Raw genomic sequence first — 25,837 nt, forward strand, 5'->3', positions numbered from 1 at the left:
TGTGTGTGTGTGTGTGTGTGTGTGTGTGTGTGTGTGTGTGTATAGAGAGAGAATGAGAACTTTTCTTCTTGATATTGCTGCCTTTGTTTTGTTGTTTTATGTCACTTTTAATAGTTGGACGAGGGTAACAAAAATATTTAATATGCAAATATCTGGTAATCATCCTATGGTTATAACAATATCACATGAGTACTGGTAAACTGAAGTCACTGTACATATTTTAGATTTGAAGAGCAACCTGCTTATAAAATTCATTTCATTAGCAGTATCAAAAGATCATAACTAATTTGCATATAGAGTTGTAAAAATTCAGTTTATCACTTATCAGCCAAATTAGAGTTCCTCAGCTGCAGCATCCTTGAGTCTTGGGTCCAGATAATTTAATGATGCCATAGGGTGTTGTGGAATATTATTTTAACTAGACAAAGATGTGTTACATTTGTTTATGCTGGGAAATATTACTTTAACTGTGTAAAGGTGTGTTGCATTTGTTTATGCTGCATTTGTTTAATAATGTAAGAATGTGTGTTTAATTATGTAAAGATGTGTTGCATTTGTTTCACCTTGCCTGCCTAAGGCACCTGATTGGTCTAATAAAGAGCTGAACAGCTAGTAGCTAGGCAGGAGAAAGGATAGGCAGGGCTAGAGAATGAATAGGAGGAGGAATCTAGAAGAATGAAAAAAGAAGAACAAGAGAAGAGAATGAGAGGGAAAGAGAGAAAGATGCCCGAGGCCAGAAACCAGGCAGTCACACTGGAGGAAGCAGTGAAAGTAAGATACACAGAAGGAAAGAAAAGTTAAAAGCCCTGAGGTAAAAGGAAGATAAAGAGAAACAGGTTAATTTAAAAGAGGTTTCCAGAAATGAGCCTAAGCTAGGCTGAGCATTCAAAAGTAATAAGTCTCCATGTCATGATTTGGGAGCTGGTTGGTAGCCCAAAACAAAAAGCCTGGTACAATAGTGTACTTATCAGCATCCCTGGCTTCTCCCTAATAGATGTCTGTAGCTCCCTTCTATCATTTGTGACAATCAAAAATGTTCAATTTTTTTATTCCTGGGACAAGTAGCCTCCAGTTGAGTGGTTTGGACAAGGGTCTACTAATTCATTGGGAGGACTTCAACCTTGGCTTCACAGTAGAATCATTTAAAAATACTGATGCTCATGGTCTGTCTCAGCACAGTTGATTTGTATCAACTCTCTGTGGAGCTTAAGAATAGTACTTTTGTGAAGCTCATTGGGAGGTGCAAAGGTGAATTTAAGATTGACAAGAACTGTACTGACACCATAGTGCTCTAATTTCCTTACGTGGGAGATAGTTGTAATACCACTTGTTCTAACCACCATGCAGGATGAATAGAGACAACATTCTGGAAAGCACCTGAATAACAAACTAATGACTGTGTTAAAGGTAGCAGAGAAAAGAATGCATCATTTTAAAGTTGCCATGGAAATTTTTAAAAAGCTGTATTTAGCCCTTTATTATGAATTAGGATGATTTGTATTCACTCTGTCATAAAAGAACATGCCATCCCAATATGGAGGAGATACGGGGCATTTTCAAAGGCTCTCTTGAGTGTGAGGTCATGGTAATAGTTAAACCTTGATGAAAGAAAGTCATGCAAATAATATCAAATCAGCTACACTAAACAACAAAAATATTCTGGATATATAAAGTATGAAATATAATTAATTATTATCTTTTGGTTCTCAACAATTCATGCTAGTAAGTGGAGAAGACAAGAAATAGACTGAATAAATTATTATAATAGGAAAACTTCTGACATATCAATGGTTTCATCTGTGTCTCTAATATACTTATATTTTTTTACAAAAGCATGAAAATACCCAAGGCAAACAATAGCAAATGTTAATCATGATTCAGTCTGAGTAACCAATGCACAGATTTTTTTATATTAGTTTTCCTATATTTTTTTCTCTTGTAATATTTGATTAAAACTTAGGATATTGAAATCAGCTTGAATAAAACACAAGAGACTAGACCACAGGAAGAAGTAATTCCTCATTTGTTTGAAGTGACCATAGGTCCCTATAGGAATGGAGAGTTCATGGGAGCAAAGCTATTCCATAATATTTTCTTCAATTTATGCTGTGGGCTTACATAGGAAGGGCACTGGGCCCTTGACACCCAAGAACTGTTCTAACTTTCCCCTCTTTAAAGGAAATCTTACAATTAGATTTTTCATATATTCTAACAGCTTTTCAATGAAGAACCTTGTGAAATATCTGAATTTCTACTTAATAAGTCAAGAAAGTGCACAACCCCAGCATTTTTCTCCATTAGAAAGCATTATGGTATCAAATGGAACATTTTCCACAAAAGGCAATGTGAGAAGATAGTCTTTCAGGCACAAGTTTTCAAAAAATCCATTTGCTTAAAGCCCTACACTTCTATGAAGGGAAGGGGGTATGGGCAGATTAAGCAAACCAACTACCATCATCTAGCCCCAACTAGCCATGTCTTGTCACCAAATGAAGCTTCCAATCCCAGGATTAGATTACATCTAATTGAGTTGTTGGCCAAAAGGTTCCCCTAGGAATCTCCAAAAAACCCAGGCTGTTTCAAAGACTATAGGTTGCTTTCCACAAACTGATGGCAAGGCCCCATTGCTAAAGACAACATCTACACAACTCACTGGACATGGAGAAATTGAGCCAGTGTGTACAAATAGCCTTCACTCCTGTGATCTCATGTCTTTAGTACAGGAAGGTACTCTGCATGCTCTTGAAAGAGAAATGTAAACATCAACCCAACTACAGACTATTGGATCAATAATGGTGTCCATCCTGAAAGATATGCTAGGCACAAAGCTTGTGGGAGCAATCAAGAAATATCTGATTTGACTTAAGGCCCATTCCACAGATAGAACCCATACTTAACACTGCTTGGGTGACCAAAATCCTGATACCAGATACTCAGGAACCTAAGGTAAAACAAAATGCCACTGTTCTTTAAAAAACAAAACAATATAGCAATAAAATTACTCCTAATGATATTCTGCTCTACTCATAAATCAGTGGCTTATTCAGCCATCATCAGAGAAGTTTCCTCCTACAGCAGATGGGAACAAATACCGAGACCCACAGCCAGAGAGTATGGAGAGAATGAGAGACCGTGGAACACTCAATTCTGAAGGAGTTGTCTCCATCCAATCCCTCCCCTATAGGACTCTATAGGACTATAGGAACTATAGGAACCCAACAGAAGAGGAAATAGAAAGTAGGAGCCAGAGGGGATGGAGGACACCAGGAGAGTAAGGCCCTTTAAATCAACATGAGCAAAGTTCATATGAATTCAGAGAGACTGAAGTAGCATGCACAGGCCCTGCACAGGTCTGCAGCAGTTCCTCTGCATACATATTACGGCCTCTACTTCAGTGATTTTATGGGATTCCTGAGTGTGTAAACCAAACGAGTGGGTCTCTGTTTCTTGTGCCTTCTCTTGGGCTCTTTCTCTTCTGCTTGTTTCTTTTGTCCAATTCCAATGTGTTAGTTTTTATTTTATTCTGTTAAATTGTATTATTTAGCTCATTATCCCTTAGAAGCCTATTTGTTTTCTTTAAAAAAAAATAATTTTATTTGATTTATTTATTTTACATCCCAGCTGCTTGTTTGTTTCTAATGAGAAACAGAAAGGGAGTGGTCCCCAATGGGAGGGCAGGTGGGGTGGAACTGGGAGCAGTAGAAGGAGGGGAAACCGTAATCAGGATAAATGTGAGATAAAAGTCTGTTTTTAACAAAAGAAAAATTAAAAATAATTTTTTAAAAGATGGTATTTTTAGTACTCAATCCCAAATTTGTTTTTTGTTTGTTTATTTTTTTCTATTACTTTAAAGACTGTAAAGCCTTCAGGAGTTGGGAGCTAGATGATAGAAGTTGGTCAGTAGGGAAAACCCTTGAAAGTTACATCCACTCTGTATTTTGTTTTGTTTTGTTTTTTAGCATGCTGTCTATCTGCCTTACATGCACACTGCCATGGACAGAGTTTCTTCCACTACATACCCTCCTTGCCATGATGGACTGTGACCCTCTGAAGCCAGGAGCCAAAATAACTCTTTCTGGGCCTTTAATCCCAGTACTCAGGAGGCAGAGGCAGGTGGCTCTCTGTGAGTTCAAAGCCAGTCTGGTCTACAGATCAGGTCCCAGGATAGCCAAGGCTGTTACACAGACTTGTTACACAGGTCTCAAAAAACCAAAATAAATAAATAAATAAATAAATAAATAAATAAATAAATAAATAAATAAATAAAAATAAAAATAAATCTTTTTCCCCTTAAGTTATTTATATCAGTTATTTTGGTCCCAGTGATGAGAAAAGTAACTAACATAGAAAATAATATTTAAATATCACTGACAATCTAGCAACCTAGTACTTTTCTTTTGGGTATACATATATTTTTGAGAAACTGTATTATAAACAAAAGTACTTACAAAATTTACTGACCAAAAATCTTTCCCACTTTAAAGAACAATAAAGTCCTTATTTGTATGTCCAAGAAAATATAAATAAATAAATATGTATAAATATAAGATAAATATAAATAAATATCTTTTGGTAGTCTTTAAAAACTAACTAACTCTATAGTTAGCAAGAACATTTAGCCTATTTTACTTCACTTCTTATATCTGAAAGTTCCAGTATTTCAAGAAAATTTAAGAAAAGGAGATGGTTTTATAACTATAAAAAAATTGTATCATTCCCAGCTGCCTCAATACATCATAATTTGAAAGTGATACTTTAATGATATTTTCCCCTTTGTTTCTCCTTCAAATGATACTAAAATAAGAAAACAGTAAGTAATAAAACAAAGCAAGTGCAGAGCTATGGTTGCTAAGGTAACCATAATCATATTTCCTTTAAACTCTGGTAGAGCAGCTACTGCAGTTCAATTCAAGTTCATGATTCCTTAGGAATCTTATATATGTTCAATGTCCTTCTTGTACACACCAGTATCACCCTTATCAAGCAGGTGAAAATGGAGGTGAAAACAAAGTACCTACAACATTCAGATTATGGAAGAGATATGGGGAAATAATGCCTAGAGGCTCCAGGGGAAAAAAAAAACTGATACCTGCCTTTATGGCAACTGTGTTAACTATAGCACTAATGAGTTCTGCCCAGAGATCATGCAGTAAACACAGGTCAAATGGATTGCAATCTTCTGATAAAGACCTTGGCCTCAGAATAATAACAATTCAGTATGGGCACTCTATGAACTATCATTTTTGTGAATAAAATGGTGACTATTTATGACCTGAAGAAAAGATCATTTTTCATACAAATTTGAAGAAGTCTCTTCATTAATTTGTATCATTTCATGCTACCTGCAGGACTGAAGGGACTTCCCTCCTACTCTCAACCACAGGAACTGGTTAATATCTTGAAGATTGGTAGGAAAGGTAGTCATACTGAGCCCTAAATGATTTTTGCTAACTCAGTAACTCCTCCATTCTAAAAGTGTGTAAAGATGGTTCAATAGTGGAGAGTCCATGCACATTTTCCCACAGAAACAACATGTGGTGGTTTGGGTTCCCAGGCCAGTTCATGTAGCCCCATTTAAATGGAAAGCATGAAGAGGGCAAGTATAAACATAAATGAGAACTACATTCTCACCCTTCTGAGATCCTGGAAAAGAGAGGAGACTCCCAGTCATGGGGTAGGGGAATAAATGTTGGGTTAGCGTCAAAGATTCTGAATCAGTTTCTTCTGGAAGCTCCTAGACCAGAAATTGTCATGGGAGGCTCTGCAGAGTCTCTTCTATTCACCTCAGTAGCTTGACTCAGCATAGGAACGTAATACATCATTTGTTGAACCAATGAAATACCAAGCCTGAGGGTCTGGGAGGTAATTTCAGTATTTCTGACACTCTACCACCTCCTGTGGCTGAAATATTTGGGAACAACAGACCAAGTGCTTTGTTTTGTGCTCTCATTTATTGCCCTTAGATCCACGTGGAACTCCTCGTATTCCTGTTTTGTTTAGTATAATAGGGATAACACAGGGCTCAAAAGAATGGTGTGGGAGGCAGGGTTGAAGAAATAAAGTGTTTTAAAGACAAATTTAATTTCGTGCTGATGGTCCTTTTGTGTTTATGACTATGTCCCAAAATAGAGTCCTAGAAAAGAACGTGTATTTTAGAAACATGAAGAGAACTCTAAACAAGTCAGCACTTTAGGTGATGTTGTATATTTTAAATTCATTATTCATTTATAAATTCCTGCATTTTTATTTCCCTAGATAGGATTAATTCCACAATGCATAACTCATGAAAACAGGAAAAATATTTCATTATTATGCACCCTATAAAGCAACTTTAATGCAGCTCTTACATTACAGAGGAATTTATTTGTAATTAGTCTAAAATAATTTGCTAGTTGCCACTTTAAAAAAATATTTTTTATAGAATTTTAAGGACAAATAAAAGACCTACTGAGGTTGGGGATGTGGCACAGTGGTAGAGTACTTGTCTAGCATGTGTGAGTCCCCAGCACCACTAAAGTCAAAATAAAAATGAAGAGTTCCTTGAAAAGAAAAATCTTTTCATTCTCATTCTCCTTTATACATAGTTTAAAATATTTCTATATGAATAGGTAAAAAGAAATTATCTCCCAAGTACAAATACAATTTTTAACTTATAAAAGCATATCTTGATGTGAACAGCACATCTCAGAGAGAAAATGAAGAGAGGGAAGGAGGGAGGGAGGGGGAAGGGAGGGAGAGAGAGAGAGGAGGCAGGGAGGGAAGAGAGAGAGAGAGAGAGAGAGAGAGAGAGAGAGAGAGAGAGAGAGAGAGAGAGAGAAAACACCACCCACTTGTCCAAGTTCCTCCCACATAAGGAGAATATGCACACCCTTTCTATTTGCACAAAAATAATAGTGTTAAACCATTAAAGAATCACAAGAGCAATTTAAGCTGAAATGAATCAAAATGAATTTTAAAAATCTAAAACAACACCAGACTTAAATTCTAGTATATATGTATATGTATATATAATAAATCTAGTAAATATATACATATATACATATACATACATATATATTGCCTAAACAAAGAGATACTATTGTAAAGTAAACATCCATACCACATAATTATATACAGGTGACCTAGAAACACCCAACTTACAAATGTCCTGTACATGGGAACAGTCAATCCAACACAATCAGATCAGACTTCAGGTTGAGAGAAGGATTCCCCTAGGAGCCATTCTGGTCTCTTCCCACTGGATACTGGAGTTGGTCATGATTAGAGTGAAAACGAAAAATGGGAAGTCATGGTCCTCACTTCCCACCATTCTCACCAAGGAATCTATTTCCCATAAATGTTACAAAGACTGCCTTGGTTCCCAGGCCGGCACATCAGAAGTCCACTGGGCCCGCAGTTCAGCTGGAACTGTGCTATTAATACTAGGCAGACTTCCCACTTGGAAACTAGCTCTAGCCCTGACAGTGTTGGTCAGCTCTGTTATGGTTAAATGGATTTGTGGGCGGTCCTGGGAGCCTGCCAGTTAGAATATCCTTTCTGTGGGAAAATTCCTTTCAAGGCCCAAACAACTCACTGTCAAACATGGTTTTCAGCCACAAGTTGGGAAGGGCCTCAGGCATTGACAAATCAATCTTCACCTTTCTTTTCTGGAAATGTTTGGGTAATCATTACAGCAAAATAACACAGACAAGCATAAAGCAACCTGAAACTCAACACAACAATACGTTCCATGGCAAAGAATGGGTATATTTTACTTACGTTAATGTATCAATAGATTGGCTACACACACACACACAAACACTTCATCATATGATGCCTCATGCAAATGTGTTGTCATTAATGGAGAATTGCTTTCTTTTGTTGTTAAAAAAAAATCAACTATGACCTAGGCCCCACTTCTGTGCTTTAACTTTTATTCTCTTCTGGAGGTTGATTTATACTCATTGAGCTACATTCTCAATTGGTTCTTCTCAGACTCAAAAGACATCTGTGCAATAACCTGATAAAATTTGGAGGTGTTCAGCCACAGGGCAGGAAGTGAAAAAGTTGTAACCAGCATTGGTCTGGGGCCTCAGGAACATAATATTTAAATCAGCCAAGAGACTAATCTGATGTAAAAGTCTTCCTTATTGCATGGGATGAATGTGTACAAAGAATATTGTTCTCATCAATAGCAAATAGGTTGTTTAGTACAAGGTGGTGAACTACAGATTCCAATAGTTTTCACGCACAAACAATAATAATAATAATAATAATAACTCAGAGATGATACTAATTTAACAGTAGCAGATTATAATTCTGTAGAAAACTGAAAATGGCACTGTTAATTAATTAAGGCAAATCAAGCAATGAACATAGTGAATTAGTCACATGTAGGAAATCTTCAGTGCATTCGGCAGAAGCAGGACAAAGTCACCCATATTAATTTAAAGACAACACAATAATTGCTAGAGCCTAGAGTACTGAATCACTGACACTTTAGCTTTGTGTTCTAACTTTCTTACTAAATCATTCCCAAATATAAAATAGTTCAGGACTCATAGGAAACCTGAAATGAAGTGATAGAAGATTTAAGAGATTCCTTAAAATAAATGCCTGAGGATGATCTTTCAATTGGCCTATAAAATATAGACTCACACATAGAAAGACTGGATCATCTACACATAATTGTAAGAATGTGGTAATTTCAACCCCACCTTGCATTAAAGAGACAGACTAAATTAGTGATGTCAGAAAAAAGAACATTTCTGCAAAAAACATTTTTCCATTTGGGAATGTATAATTACTCAGTTTACCCAAGAGAAGAAGAGATTTCATTAAACCATAAGAGAGAAAGGAAATTATGGTTAATTGGCATATTAGTCCTGTAAATTATACTGCAGTCCTAGAAAGACTGAAGGTAACCCAAACTGTTTTTGCTTTGCTTATACATTTTGTCAATATCTTTTTTAATCTAGAATAAGATTTATGAACATATATATCAGTATCAAGTTTCTTATCACTATATCCCAATTCAGAAGTTCTGATTAAATTAGCATAATTTATGTTAAACGGTGCATTTCTATATTGTGTTGACTTCCCACTTAAAAATACATCCCCTTCCTTGTTCCTAATATGGCCCTCCATGGATTTTACAGGCCTCAGATTTGTCTTCTTTCTCTTGCTTCCTTCAGCATCCATGAAACTGTTCTGTGAAATTCAGTTGGCTATTTACCATTCAGACACATGGATATTATTTGCCATTGAATTCTATACATATATATATATATATGTGCATATATATGTGCATATATATATATATATATATGATAGAGGCATCGTTTCCCTTGGATATCTTACTTAAAGACCTTGGTGAAACAAGAAAAATTGAAACCAAGAAAAATTGAAACAGAGAATTTTCCATCCCTGTTAGCGTGATTTTAATTAGTTTTTTTAAAGGTATGTGTATGTATGTATATGTCTTGGTATATGTATGTGAGGGCAGTGTCCATGGAGGGCAGAAGAGGAGCCCTTGGAGCTGGAATTATAAATTATAGGTCATTATAAATTACCCAACATTGGTGCTAGGAATTGAACTCATATCCTTTGGAAGAACAGTATGTCCTACTAATTAATGAGCCATCTCTGCAGCCCAGTGTTTGCTTTTCTGAGATGGCTACGAAGTTCTACAATAATGAGGCCAATCAAAGTGCAGCCAACATGCTGAGCCCTATCTTCTAAAGGAGCCACAGTATGTAAAGGGAAGTGAAACTTCTAGGGTCAGCACCCATATGATTAACAAGAAAACCCACATGCATGTTGCACTACGGTTTGTTTAGGAGACTGGCCCCTGTTGGGGCAAATGCATGCTATTTCAATTTTTAGCTCATACAAACATTAGCAAAGCAAATTTTCTCACATCATTACCCATAGCCAAATAAATAACTTTGAGATGGCTTTCTCTCCACTCTTTATTCAAAGTGAGGGTAACATTTATGTAAAGAATTCTTGCCAAATAGAAGAAGCCACTAGCCATTTGCATGTTGGGATGAAGGAATTAATGAAGCAATACATGTATGATAGTTGGATTATTATCACACACACCTGACTTGGAATAATTTTCTACCCATAAATATCTCTATCACCTCTATGAAAACTAACTTTATGAATAGCCTCAGTCTGTTGTTCACTGTAGGCTCTTGCCTTTCCATCCTCCTTCCAGATTTCTGATGCCTGGCTAGTCAGTCTTCCCCTGTTGTCAAGAGTAAATGATCCATCCTAGCTCTAAAACTAGAGTTTCATCATTTTTAATTGGTGGTTATATCATTCAATATGCTTTAAATGCATTTCAGACTAAGGTTGGTTGCATGACATTTAGGAAAAGGGCAACAAATCAAACACAACAATGGTTTTTAAATCAGACGCAAGTAAAATTCACTGTTGGATAAAGAATCCAGGTGTTCTGCAATCTGGGACACTGTGATGCATGAGAGAAGAAGTTTCCAATAGCCTATGCTTCTTCCATTTGAGGGGTGGGGTTCTCAGTGTCAATACCATCGCTAAAGCTTCAGACAGACTTATCTGTACTTTAGGCAGCAGGAATTACACACTGATGGAGATTTAGTCTCAAGCTATCTAGAAGACAGTAAAAAGTATGCATGGAGAAGAGAAGGCAAGTAGCAGTCACTGCCAGAGTCTATTTCCCAGCCACAATCAAAGGAAGGTAAAGAAGCTTGCAGAAAAGAAAGAAAAAAGGAAGGGATGGCCTGTACATCTTCCTCTGCTCACTGTCACATCTCAGTGTTGTTGTTTGAAACTAACACAGCCCATCTTGTCACCAGCCAGAAAGTAGATTGAACAGCATACAGAACAGGATGGATTCTGGAAGGAGGCCTATATATGGATCTTCTGACATGCTGGACTTTCTTTTATGTTACATTACAATTACGAGGCTGCTTAATCTCTCAAGAGGGAGGAATGTTCTCTTGCTTGCAGCCAAATAGCTTCTAATTCATTTGACCCATCTAATCAACCTTCCAAAAATTTCCCCCTTGGTATAGGCTTCTACAAGTTAATTTTATTAGAATCCTGAAAGACCAACCAATATTTTTATTTTATTTTATTTATTGTGTGCATGCATGCATGTGTGCGTGTATGCATATGTGTGTGTGTGTATATGTGTGTGTGTGTGTGTGTGTGTGTGTGTGTAAGTGCAGGGTACATGTGGGCTACAGTATACTCTTGGAGGTCACAGGACAAGTTTTTGGAGTCAGTTCTCTCCTTCCACCATGGATTTCCAGGGATCAAACTCAGATTGTTAGGCTTGCACAGCAAGCACTTTTACCTAATGGGAGCACCTCACTAGCTCCCAATTATTAATTTATTCATTATACTCAAAACAAACCTCAACGACTATCTTTGGAATATTAAGCAATGGGTATTACTAAAGTGATATATTGTCATCCTCCATTCCCAAATAAAAAAGTAGAAAAATAATTACAAAATTCATTGCATATATTGCGCTCACAAGCACTAAAAGACAATTGTTCATTTACATTGAATGCAAAAAGCCACATTACATTTGTTCATTAGGTATCCAAAATAAATGATAACAATGGTTTTTGATGCCTGGTTTTGACACCCACTGGAACTGTGAAATAAAGCAAGCAATTCACTTTGAACAAAACAGCTTCTTTTTATATTAGGAGTAAGAAACTGGATAGATAACTCAGTAGTTGAGAGCACATACTGCTGTTGTAGAAGACTCAAGATTGGTTCCCAGCACCCATACTGGGTAGCTCAAAACCACCTGCAGTGTCAGCTCAGAAAGATCTGATGCTTCTGGCCTCTCTGGACAATTCACTCATATATACATACCCACACATAGATAGACACACCTACACATAATTAAAAATACAGTATTGAAAAAGTAGAAATATAATAAAGAAGGAAATATACCCTTTGCCTAAATCTTCTTAGGCTGCCACAACAAAATAACATTGAATGACTGGTTTGGCTTAAGTAGCAGACATTGATTTCTCAGAGTTCTATAAACTTGAAACCTGAGATCAGATATCAGCTTAGTCTAGTTCTGGTGAAGACACTTCCTGATTTGTAGATGGCTACCTTTTCTCTGTATCTTCACATGGTAGAATAAACCCTGCTTTCTTCTAACAACACTCAACTCATCATGGTCCCACCCTCCTTACCTCAGCTAAACTGAATCACCTGCCCAAGGCCCCATCTAAAATGCCATCACATTCAGGGACAGAATTCCACACAGAAACCCAGGAAGATGCACAAGCATTTAGTTCCTAACATCATCTTTTATAAGGGGTATGTCAAGGTTAAAGACTATGTAAATTGTGTAATGGTAGAAGTTACAACATTTTACTCAATAACTGGCAGTGGTTGTGTTACTAGCAACCATTGAGAACACAAAGAAGAAGTCAAAGTATATGGCTGAAATGTTCATTCATCATTTCATTTAGATATATACATAAGGCTCCTAATTTCAAAACTACTAAAGGCAAAATGGAAAGCTATAGTGGACTTCTAAGCTAGAGAATAAAGGGTACATACCATATAAAGCAGAAACCAAGACAAAACAGATGACATAACTGAACAGAAGCCATGAAATAAAGTGGAAAAGTAGACTAGAGTGAAGTCAGAGGGGAGAGATTTAAAAAGTTGTGTCTATAGCCAGGTACTGTGAAAGAGTTCTATTTTGTAGTTATTGGTGCCTTGGAGTACTGCATGCAATGGTATTTCAGTTTTCACAAAGGCTAAAATGTGATTCTCCTCTTACATTCTTTCCCTTGTAATTTTTACAATGATGTTGGTCTGCCTGAAATAAGAAAGCTTGACTATAGTATTGAAGCTGTAGTCAATCACAGGGTGAAATGAATGAATCTACAGTGACAAGAGAGGAGGTTTGTGATGTAAATGTGCTTAAGGAACAGATGAGAGATCCAAGACTTCCAGGGAAGAGCAAGACATAGTGTTTAGAGCACCTCTGGGAGTTGCATATCAGGTATCCTACATATCAGATATTTACATTACAATTCATAACAGTAGTAAAATTACAGTTATAAAGTAGCAATGAAATAATTTATAGTTGGAGTCACAACATGAAGAACTGCATTAAAGGGTCACAGCATTAGGAAGGGTGAGAATCACCAACAAGAGTAGAAATACAAAGGAGCTGTGGAGATAAAAATCTAAAAGAGGTCAAATGCAGCCAGAACTCACCTTATGGATTTAGAGGTGATGGCTCATGTAAACTATAGACAAAAGAGACTTGGAAGAGTGATTGGATAGATGCTACTTGGCAGAAGGTTGAGGAATAGACAGAGGTGAGTATATGACCCATCCTCATTGGATTTTTAGCTGTAAACGGGAATGGCTTTTAGAAGCATTCTTGCCAAGGCAGAGACTTAACATGAGATAACTGTACAGAAAAACAAATTCAAAGCAATGAGTGTAGTTGGATGCCATACTTTGCAGTGACCCCAAAATGAATAGTACTATTTGAAATTTGGATAAAAAAAGATAGGTTTGCCTCTGAGATAGGAAAAAATGAGATCTATGGTGCCTGTAATTGATTCATGCATGATAAATATTTTAGCAAAAGGATAAGCTGACCCCGTATGTTCATGTGCAACTAAAAGAATGTTATAGTAAGGCTTTAAATAAGCTTGCCTTAACTTTACAAAAATGTGTGTACCGAGATGATTATGATTATTATTTATAATTTGCTATGAGTTTTGCTCTCTCTGGATCTTGAACCCATTATCACAAGAGCATTGATAGGGCTGAGCTTCTGGAAGTGATTGACAGATCTTATACTCATGACTGGTTAATGAATCACCCAGGAAACATGAGAGACCAGGATGTTACCTCCTCCAGACCATGGGGTTTCCAGGCATCTTCCCTATCAAGCAGGCACATCTGCTTCTCCACATGAAGGAAACAAAGCCAAAATAGAGGGTCGGCTGGCAACGCCACAAGGTCAAGCCTTGGCCTCTCCTTCCTGGCTTCCTGCAGAGACCTGGACTGAGCTACATGACCTGACTTGTAGCGATTCTGCACACCGCAGAAAGAACTAAAGCAGGAGCCAATGGGAGTTCCTCTTTCTAAACCTCCAGAATGCCCTCTGATTCATTCACTCACAAACTTTAACTGGTCTCCTCCTGTGTGTTAGACACTGCCTGAGCTCTGAAGAAAGTGTAGTGGTGACAGAGAACCTATTCCATGTAGTGCCAATGCCACAGTTCTTACATGGGACTAATTATTAGTAAGGAGTAAGGCCTCTTACTGTTTATCTAAACGGATGCATCTGTAAATCTTGCTCAGCATATTGGATTACTGTTTACAGAGGGTGAGGTTGCTGTTTATTTCTCAGCATGGAAGATGCACATGTTGTACTTTTCATTTACGAGGTACAGCTCAGAGGAAACAAAGCCTCAGAATAAATACTTCATTCTAAAATCCACAAAGGGTGATGAGTGCCCAAACTAACATGTGTTCCAATTTTTACTATGCCCATTTGGTTCAGGCTTCCAAACCTGTCAGAAGATCCAAGTGCAATATAAGAGAGGACAAATATATTGTGACATTGCTTCAAATTTACATTCTCATCCCTTCATTATTAACTTTCCAATTTGTCTTGTTACCATATTAGAATACATCTGGGAATTTATTTAACGTCGTCTTAAAGTTTGTACATTTTACTAGAAGTGCAATCAGGTTATTACCCTAAGAACATGGTTCTTAACACTGGCTTTAATATTTCTGGTTTTAAGCTAAATATGTTGGGATTTCTTCGGTAATTATAGAACAAAGTATGTTAATATTTTATTTATTGAATTGACATAATGAATTTCAGAATCATTTACAGATATTATATACAATACTTTATTTTACATTATGAACTTTTACCCATGTAGATGTCTCTGTGCTTTTTTAAAAAATACCTCTGAAGCACATGGATTAAACAGTTCTCTGTAGCTTGTATGTACAGATTGCTTTTTATGCCTTATTTTTTAAGTGTTATATTAAAAGCAACAACATACATGTATTTTACACACTAGTGGAAAGCCATAAGAAGTAAATTGCCTACAATAATATAAATCAACCGTAAGTTTTTTCTTTGTCCTTGCTTTTATTAGTGTGGTACTACCTACCGATCATGGAATTATTTCTATAATTTAAAATAAGGGCTGAGTAGCTATTTCTCAATTCAAGTGTACAAAATATGAAGCAAATGACTTCCTTAAAGTCTTAGACATTAAAACTTGATACAAATAAATATAGACAGAATTCTTTACTTCAAAAAGTTTGTACATTTAAAAATATTATGTCATTTCCAATGACACAGGATACAAATAGAACCCAGATGACCACATGATGTATGGTTTCCATTAGGTTAACTACTGTTCTGTAATAATGTTTCCTAACACATGTTGGGCATTGCTATTCAGAAAATCTTAAATCACAGAATTCTCTGGGCTTTTAAAAGTTTCTGTAAATACTCCCAAATATGGAAACCTCTGAAATCTATACTGTCAGACAAGACATGTGTAACCTACTTTGCTTGAACTTATACTTCTATATTCTAACCTGTCTATCTCTGTCCTTGTACCCTATAAAATACATAGCAAAGAAGGAAAGGTTTTAGTGAATATTTGTATAGTAAAATAACAAAATGTTTTAGGGAGGTGGTGGTGCATGTCTTTAATCCCAGAACTTGAGAGGCAGAGGCAAGTGAAACTCTGTGAGTTCGAGGCCAGCCTGCTCTACAAAGTGAGCTCCAGAACAAGCTCCAAAAGCTACACAGAGAAACCCTGTCTTGAAAAACCAAAAAAAAAACCCTAAAAAACAAACAAAAATAAACAAAAAATAACAAAATGTAATTGTCACCCTTTAAAATTTGTAAGCTTTTGAGTTCCCATCTATCTACTTTCAGAGTTTTTACAGACTACTGAATCCTGTTCTTTGATAAATTTTCAGCAAATAGGACTTCATTATCACTTCCTGCCCAAATCTCTCCACCAAGTTTGAAATATGGATTTCAGGAGTAGGGAAATCCTTCTTATCTATAGAGCATTGTGATAGTTCCTGTTTATCTTGCTTCCCAGTCTTCTTTATGATGAAAAACTGTTTCTATGTCTCTTCAGATGACTTACCAGGAAATCTAGAATTGTGCTTTTTAAATCCCAATGTGCTTATGGTGCCAAGAGAAATTCCTTTTCTGTTCAGCAGGTCTGGAATGAAGAACTGCTGCAGCTATCTCAGGGCCACACATTGAGTAGTGTCTGTATGTTCTCTGACTTAGCCATGTCTTCGATCCCACGCATCATGATGTACTATCCCTCAAACACTAAGTGACTTGAAGTCTCATCATTGAGGTCAAAACTTAATGTCATCGGTTATTTTCAGTACAAACTTTAAGGAATCGAAACAAAAACATCTATCTCAATTTTATGATGTAAGGATTAAATGAGATACTAAATATAAAATACTACTTTCCCCATCCACCGTAAATAATTTTTTAAATGATGGTAGTTGAAATTGCCATCATCCTAATCTCTGGAGTGCATTTTGAGTTCTCTTTTCCATTTGATCCCATACATCCCTGCCATTTTCCGATTTTCTTTAAAGCTGAATGTAAATGAGTACCTATTTAGATAAATACCACAGAGAAGTGAGTAGAGACACATTATGATACGTACCTTAAAATAGCACTTGAATGTGATAATTGTAAAGTGTTAGGTACGTGTAGAAATGACCATCAAAGTTGGGGCAGATCCATAGGCAAAACAAGCGCAAGCCTTTTGCCTGAGAATTGGTGACAAACACCTGACTGTTCACAGATGTTTAATTATCTCTTAGCCAGATTAAATTCTATGGGCCAAGGCTGTGCCCCATACTATGCATTTGTCAGTTTTAATTGCCAAAAGCAATTCAACTGCATTTACTATTATAAAATACCATGCTACCTGTAGAAAAATCAGGATAAGTATTAGGAAATAGGAAGAGCTTGAATAGTGCCTCTTCTTTTCTAAATTGAGTGTATTTCAATGTTATTTTAATTCCTTCAACCTTTCAGAAGGACCTTTGTTTCAATTTACATAAAATTACAGTATTTAAACACCATTTTATAAAGAATAGTGAGAATTAAATCTACAGGGTCAAAATCATTACTATGATTATTGAAACTGTAATCTTCTTCCTCATGATAAAAAAGATTTCAAAATATAATATTTCTCTTTCTTGTGATGTCAGTTTTACCAGGTCAGTGCTCTAACCCTTGAGCTATGAAGCCAACCATGTGATGTCAATTTTAATGTCAGATCTGAGTTGTTCCTCTAAGTATAGTTAATAGAAAAGGAAAGGTGAGATCAGAAACTTGGAAATTTTTCTTACTAGCAAATTAATAACAGGGACTGGAAAATGATTAAGTTGTTAAAGTTCTAGCTTCATAAACACAAGGACCTGAGTTCAGATCCCTAGCACTCACACAAATGCCTGGGTGTGCACATACCTGTACTCACAGCTTTGGGGAAGCAAGAGAGGAGAATCTCTGGGGTTTACTGGCTAGCCAGCCTAGCCTATTCCATGAGCTCCAAATATTGAAAGGCCCTGTCCCTCAAAATAAAGGTGGATGTAGAGCAATAAAGGAAGACACTTGATGTCAATCTTTGACATCCACATATACACACAAAGAGAAAAGCAGTCTCTGACTACTTAGCCATTATAAAATCGGATACTGTATTTGAAGTGACAACGCATTTTATGTTGATTTCCATAATTCAAAGTTCACAACAGATTAAAATTTCTATTGACACTTCCACTGAGTTATATATAAACACCTGCTTAGACTGCAGTACTTACAGCAACTAATATAAGAAAATGGATCTCTTAAATGAGAGTTCAAGGAACTATTGGAGAATGTCTCCCCACACTCAACATGAGCTACAGATGACTGACTATGGCTCCACTTTGCATTAAATATGGTAACATTTGTATTTTTATTATACTAGGGCTGCTTCTGGCACTGGCATATTTTATTTGGTAGATAAATCTCAAAATTCCTTAGCAAGGGAGAGAAATCACAAGCACATTACATTACCTGATTGGAGTGGTGGCTGTTTTCTAGAAAATAGGCAGTCAAGACATGGGCAGCAATGAAATGAACCTGCTCCCTCATGTGTATCTTGCATCAAACTGGTTCAACCAGTACACAGTCATTTATCCTCTAAGCCAGGGGTCAGTAAACTATAACCCACAAAACAAATTCAACACATCTCCTGTTAGTGTAAGCAAAGTTTTAATGGAATCAATCACACACATTCATTCATATATCATATATGCGTATGTGCAGAGGGTTGACATAAACCATCTACTTGGAAAAGCCTAAAACATTTTACTATCCAATCTAAATGAGCTAAAATGTACATAGCACACACACACACAAACCCACCCCCACAAAAGCAAACACAAGAAAATACACTTGCCTTGAAATTTAACTAATTTGTTTTGAAATTTTCATAATCTTGTAGTAATATAGAATTATTATAAACCTTAAGAGTGACTGTATGGAGTTGGCATAAAGAGATTACTACTGAAAATTTCTAAATTCTCTTTAGTACATGGCTAATCTGTGACAAATTAATTAAACTTTATCTATCAGGAAGAGAATTCTTGATTTTATGCATGTAAGCAGTGAAAGATAGAATAAATAAACATAGGGATGCTATGCTTCCTATTTCTATAAGTGTATCATCAAGAAAATGGCAGCACTCCTGCTTATGCTCAACTCTCAAATGTCTACATAATAATTAGGAATAAGTTAACTGAACCACAAGAAATGTCTCCATAAAGGTATATTATAATCTTGATTTAGATTTAATATATCTCAATATATATTTTTAAGCAATAAAAGCATGTATTTATTTGAAGACTTACGTTTAAATTGGGAAGAGACTCATCTTTGTGTTCTGCTCTAGTTGATTTTAAGATGGGAATATTTACATTACTAAAACGAAAAGACAAACCATCTGTTGTGACCAGTTGTGCAACTTTCCAATATAGAACCTCTTTTCTCCTTCAGAGGCTTTTTTTAAAGATTTATTTATTTATTTATTTATTTATTTATTTATTTATTTATTTATTTATTTATTATGAACACAGAAGATGGTGCCAGATCTCATTTCAGATGGTTGTGAGCCACCATGTGGGTGCTGGGAATTGAACTCAGGACCTCTGGAAGAGCAGTCAGTGCTCTTAACCTCTGAGCCATCTCTTCAGAGGCTTTTAAGAATCTTCTTTGGTTTTATTACTAGAATGTAGGGACACATGTAATGATAATCAAATGTCAAATTCAACAAGATAATCTTAATGCTTATATTTCCCTATTTCATATTAATATGTAAAAGAAGGCATTTCATCATTACAAATATTTATTATGAATGATTCACTATATATCAAGTGGATAAGGGATGATTGCATTTTAAACAAAACTTCATGTTATATTTAGTACTTTGAGCTCAGATTCTTCATTTCCTGTACATTTTAAATGATAGTTAAAAAAAATAATTAATGACTTAATTGGGACAACAGTTTGCCATTTCTACTATGCTTAAAAGTCAAAAATTATTTTAGAAATTCAAAAGCCAAACTATTACTAAAGGAATACTTATCATGGGTAAATTTAAAAAAAATATGTAGCTGTAATGAAACTATAGGTTCTAATCATCCTGAAATGCTTAACATCAACTTTAAAAAAGTTCAACTTTATTTTACATATGTGGATGTTGTCTGCATAACTGCCTGTCACCACACAGACCAGAAGAGAAGGTTGGATCCCCCGGAACTGGAGATACAGACAGTTGTGAGCTGCCATGTTGGTACCGGGAATTGAACCCAAGTCCTTTGCAAGAACTGCAAGTGCCCTTAACCACTGAGAAATCCCTTCAATTCAAAATCTTCTAATTTTTGATATTCATTTTTTTTTTACTGAAGAAATGTTTTGGAATATTTCATACATGTATGTACTGTGTTCTTATTGCCCTCCCTCCCACCTTCTCTTTTCTTCTCCCCACCCCAGTTAGCACCCCTCCGTCCTTAGAAGTCCCCTTTTCCACATTCATGTCTTTTTATTTTGTTCTGTGACCCACTGATTTTTAACTAGTGCTGTCTGTGTGACGGTGGAGCCAAGTGAGCTCACTCAAGTGTGTACACAACTAAAGACAATGATAGTTCCTCCCTCAACATCTATCAGTAGCCTATAATTCAGGAGAAAGGAGTAGGGCGGGCCCCTTGAGCCCTTTCCAGATCCGTGATTAGCTTTTAACAGTCTCACTCCTTTTCAGGCCCACTACAGCCAACTACAGTTGTTATAATATCATGGTTGCAATGCCTGCATCCTTTCCTGAAAACATCTCACAGCCCTTCTTCCTATCTTCTGGCTCTTTCCACTTCTTCTTCTGCAATATTCCCTGAGCCTTTAAAGGAAGTTGTTTAAATGTTCTGCTGAGGTTTTTTTGTTTTGTTTTGTTTTTCATTTCTTCATAAACGTTAGGATCTAAACCTCTACCTATCTTTATTAGTCTTTTTAAAAGCTTATTGAACTCAATCCCCAGGGGAGTCTTTGCCCTGGAGGAGATGGGAATTGGGGTGGGCTGGGGGGTAGGCGGTGGTGGGGGGTGGGGGGAGTGGGGGCAAGGGAATCTGTGGCTTATATGTAAAATTAAATTAAATTATAAAATAAAATTTTTAAAAAAGGAAAAAAAAAGCTTATTTTTGTCAATACTCAATTCAAGAATACACAGATGGAAGCACGTGAGACAAAAGCCCAACAAAGTCCTGTATGATGAGTCCAGTGAAAAATAAATCATGAAGCAAGAAATTTTGTTTTCTCCACTCTGGGAAAAAACAATCCTCTCAAATTCATAATAAACACAGGGAAGACCAGAGCAAAAGGAGGAGAAGGGGGGAATGGAGGGGAGGAGAGGGAGGCGAGGAGAAGAGAGGAGAGGGAAGGGGGAGGGTAGGGGGAGAGAGGAAAAGAGGTCAAGATTTACTCAGATTTTTTTTTTTACTGAAGATCTTCCTAACTTAAAAATCATTGCCTATATGTATTTGGAAAAATGGGAGGTCTACATTTCAAGCATATAAATATCACACAGGAAGTATCTTCTGTTGTGGAATAAACTTTTTGTATACTGTGAATATGTGTCACTCTGATTGGTTTAATAAAAAGCTAAACAGCCAATAGCTAGGCAGGATTTTGGGGGCAGAGAGAATGCTGGCAAGAAGAAGGGCAGAGTCATAAGGACTCAGAGAAAGCAGCATGGGCAATACAGAGTAAAGGTAATAAAGCCATGAGATGAAAAGTAGATTGATAAAAATATGTTAATTCAAGTTGTAAGAGCTAATTAGTAATAAGACTAAGCTATTGGCCGAGTTTTTATAATTAGTAAGTCTCTGTGTCATTTATTTGGTGCTAGCTAGCAGTACAGAGAAAGACTAGTAACAATCTTCAGTTTGCAAAATGATTCACATCCAAAAAGGTTAACATTTTAATGGTCATACTTTCAGGATGGAAGTTTAGCAAAGCAATAAAGCTTACCCAGCTGTCCTTACTTGGACCTCACTAGATTGGAATTATTGAAAAAGTGTGAACACCTAGGTAACATGGGCACAGGAGGTATTAGGGAAGTCAATTTGACTTGTGATTTTATTTCCCTTGGGACTCTAGGTGCTAAAAAATATAAAACATGTTGCTTATAATCAAATGTGTTCAAAATTGGATTTAACTTATCATTGTTGTACACAAATATCAGCAACCGTCCATCCAGTTAGCACTCCAATATGGAAGCTGTTTCTTATTGCGATCAATAAATTATCACCCTTTTGGCTATAAAACATTAAAACAGTGTTATTACCAATAATTTATGGAAATAATCTTAAGATACAAACACAACCTAAAGAGACAACTGTACAGCTAGGTCTGATGAATTAAAGGACTCAAGTTCTTAAGCACAGGGCCTTCTTTCCTGGAGTGAGCACTGATATACAGCTGTGCTCTCTCTTGGAGTAGGCCTGCAGTGGTTCTGGCATAGAGTGTCTTGAAAATTCATAATAATATTCAGTAAGGCTATAAATGACTTGTCCAGGTACATGGAAACCACAATTGAAACAAGTTTGGAACTTCTGGGATAAAATCGAGGCCTAGCTTATCACTGTCACTGAGCCATAGTCCCATCGTAATTTAGATCATAAGGAAGCCTTAGATGGTCATCCTTTCACTGGTGGTAGGCTCTAGCGTAGAGATTCAGTCTTTGGTTCTTGGAGTATTCAAACAATAGCAGCTTGGTGGTCATAAAGAAAAATCTCAACTCTGGCCAGGGAATCATATCAGTACCTTACTCAGCCATCATCAGAGAAGCTTCCTCCTGAAGCAGATGGGAACAAATGCTGAGACCCACAGCCAGACAGTATGTAGAGAGTGAGAGACCTGGAACACTCAGCCCTAAAGGGGATGTCTCTATCAAATCCTTCCCCTGAGGAATCAGGGAACCCTGAAGAAGAAAAGGCAGGAATATAAGAGCCACAGGGGATAGAGGACACCAAGAAAACAAGGCCCTCAAACTTAACAGGATTGTCAAATATATGAACTCACAGAGACTGAGGCAGTATGCACAGGGCCTGCACAGGTCTGCACCAGATGGTGTCCTAGAGCTGAAAGGAGAAGTGGACACATTCTAACCAAGAGGCTATTTCCAATTCATAACCACTTGCAAATAAAACTTTAGTTTTCTCTGAGGGAGTCGCACTGTGGAAACAAACTACTCTTAAGGGTAGGCTGCATGCCCAGCAGTACATGACCAACAGAAAATAAACTCAAGCATCTTTGAAGGTTCCTTGTCTCATAATGTCATGTCAGAGTTTTCCCTTTTATTTGTTTTTAAACTTATCTTATTTTTAATAATTTTATTTATGTATTTTATCTCTTTTTACCCTACAGGTCCTTTGTGCATATATTATGGCTTCCAGTGTGGTATTTTTATGGGATTCCCGAGTGTGCAAACAAGTGGGTCGTTGCTTCTATGTGTTTTCATTGGGCTCTTTTCCTTCTGTTTTTTTTTTAGTCCTATTCCAATGTGTTAGTTTTTGTTTTATCTTATTGCATGTTATATTATATTATATCATCATATTATATTATATTATATTATATTATATTATATTATATTATATTATATTATATTATAATCACTTAGAAGCCTGATGGTTTTCTAATGAGAAACAGGAAAGGGGCAGATCCAGATGGGAAAGGAGGTGGGAAGGAACTGGGAGAAATAGAGGGAGGGGAAACCATAATCAGGATATAGTATGTGAGGGAAAAAAATCTGTTTTCAATAAAAGGGATAAAAAAAATTAGGATTTAAAAAAGAAAAATCTCAGAGGAATATTAATAAAGGACAAATTATTTATTAAGTATCTCTAGCATCATGAAATTTCAAGTTCAGCAATGCTGTATAGTTAGACCCTATAAAAATTTAAGACATTAGCATTTTACAAAATTTTCTTTTTTAAAAGTAGATCTGCAATCATTTTTTTCTCTTAATTTCTTAGGTATGGGCAATCTAATACCACTTTTAGAGCTTCTATTTTAATAGATAATTGTATGTTTGTTTAGTCCAATTGGAAAAACAAATAAATCTGTAAGAGTTTGTGTTCCCTACAGTGTGCTAATTTCTAATTACTTTTGGCTATGTACAAGAACTTACACTAAAAGCAAACCAGCTCTTCACATTAACCGACAAAAGGGTTTTGTCTGACTATCTAAATTGACTTCCCACACAGGAACCTAAGTGATAGCAAGCTGTTAACAATAGTTGACTCATCCTTTAAATATCAGCTTCCTGCTTAAGTCATATCTCTGATGAAATGTCACCTCCGAGAAAGCTTCCTAACAACTGAACCAACTCCCCTGCATCATTATAGCCTCCTATCTTGTTTATTGCCAGCTGAAATATTACACATCCATCAGTTTGGGATACTCCCTATTCTACAGGATGATTTATTTCAAAAGAACTATTTCTTTTTTTCACCAAATGCACCTACCATGTCTAGAACAGTATCTCTATTTTATTAGCTTCATATTTTCTCTGTAAATGCTTCTAGGATAAATTTATAAAGAAAACATTCAAATGCTAGGTGCCATATTTTACACACACACACACACACACACACGCATGCACGCACGCACGCACGCACGCACGCACACATGCGTGTTTTTTGAGAAGAAAATGGACTAAATCTTATTGTGAACATATTAGGTCTGTGACCTAAAAAAAATGAAAAACCCAAGTTATACACAAATGTAACTCATTTTATGTCATTATCAATAAGCTTATTCCTGCAAAGTTCCTAAGTGAAAATTCTGTGGTAATAATCATTAAAATTCTGATATAATACCCCCTTTATTAGAACCATAGAACATATATACATATATGTGTATGTATATATATATGTGTGTGTGTGTGTGTGTGTGTGTGTGTGTGTGTGTGTGTGTGTGTATAGGAAAGCAAGAGGTAGAGTACTTACATTTTAAATGCTTGGATATTAGCAACTGTTGTTGTGTACCAGAAAATTAACACCAAAAGACTTCATTCACACTAGATCATCTAGATTACTCCAAACTGTATTCTGAGCTTTTTTATTGAAGATACATTTGAGATTATATAGGTATGATAAATGATCACATACCTTTCGGGTTTTAAGGCTACCTGATGAGATGTTAGTGAGGGTTCCAAAGAGCTAAAGCTTGGTTAAAGAGCACAGAGCCTCCTCAGCTGGACCTGTACACGAATGGCTGTGATTCTCAGTACCAGTGGCTTTGTTCTGCTATGTCTGCTACCACAGCTCCTCTGCTTGCCAAACTATTAACTGCACAGTCAAGGCTGAAGGAACCACAAAAGTTAAACAATGTGTGCCTGGAGAGATAAGAATTCTGGATGAGAGTGAGGGTTAAAAGGGGAAGAAGCTAGCTGGGAAAGGACAGAAAAAGACATTGGTCAATGCTGGGTAAAAAACAGGGCTCAAGTGAGCTCAAAGGAAAGTGATAAGCAAATTGAATTAGAGAGAAAAGAACAGGAAGACAGAAAGAAGTTCAAAACAGCTCCCAAATGCCAACTAATGTGGGATACAAAGAAAATGCGAATGAGGAAAAAGAATTATAATGATAAAAAGGAAAAGGAAAGGTATAAACCAGGCAATATCATAAAAACATAAAACAAATTGGGGATATAAATATAGGAGAGAGAAAATACAGACATAATCATGTACTTACAAACAGAGTGGGGTTCAGTGGGGGAGAATAATACCCCAAACTTGTGTATTGACAACCATGGTGTGGTAGGCACAATAATGGTCCCCAAAGATATCCACATGCCAATCCACAGAACCTATCACAATGTTACCATGTGTTGTAGTAGAAGCTTTACATATGAAACTTATTGAATGGTCCTTAAAGGGAGGGTGCTCTGAACTCTCCAGGTGGGACCAATCTAACCCAATGTTTCTTTAAAAGAGAGAAAGCCCAGCTCAGATCTGTCAGAGAGGTAGAAAGAGATACACAAAGACCTATAGAGATGCAGCCCAATGGCTGAGTACACACACACACACACACACACACACACACACACACACACACACACACCACTTTTATTGCTAAATAAGCTTCTTGCTCAAAGATAATATTGATATAACTCAGCTTTCTTTCATTTCCTTTGTCATTGGATGAGAATTCATCTACAAAGTTTCAACTCCACAATTCTCATGGGAACAA

The 25,837-nt window shown here is 36.4% G+C and overlaps 1 protein-coding gene across 3 annotated transcripts in view; it reads right to left on the reverse strand.

Annotated features, from left to right (window-relative positions):
* Arhgap6 (Rho GTPase activating protein 6) overlaps positions 1-25,837 on the reverse strand; it is a 487,916-nt gene that overhangs the window by 157,748 nt on the left and 304,331 nt on the right. Inside the window, exon 1 of one of the 3 annotated variants that reach the window (XM_028885951.2) lies at positions 7,141-8,217. The exons of the other annotated variants lie outside the window; for them this stretch is intronic. Coding sequence (XP_028741784.1) covers positions 7,141-7,155 — 15 coding nt within the window. The 5' untranslated portion in view covers positions 7,156-8,217. Of the gene's footprint in view, positions 1-7,140; positions 8,218-25,837 lie in introns of those variants that run through there. 3 annotated transcript variants of the gene reach the window in all.

The sequence above is a fragment of the Peromyscus leucopus genome, chromosome X (genome assembly GCF_004664715.2).
Source record: "Peromyscus leucopus breed LL Stock chromosome X, UCI_PerLeu_2.1, whole genome shotgun sequence".
Classification (NCBI taxonomy): domain Eukaryota; kingdom Metazoa; phylum Chordata; class Mammalia; order Rodentia; family Cricetidae; genus Peromyscus; species Peromyscus leucopus.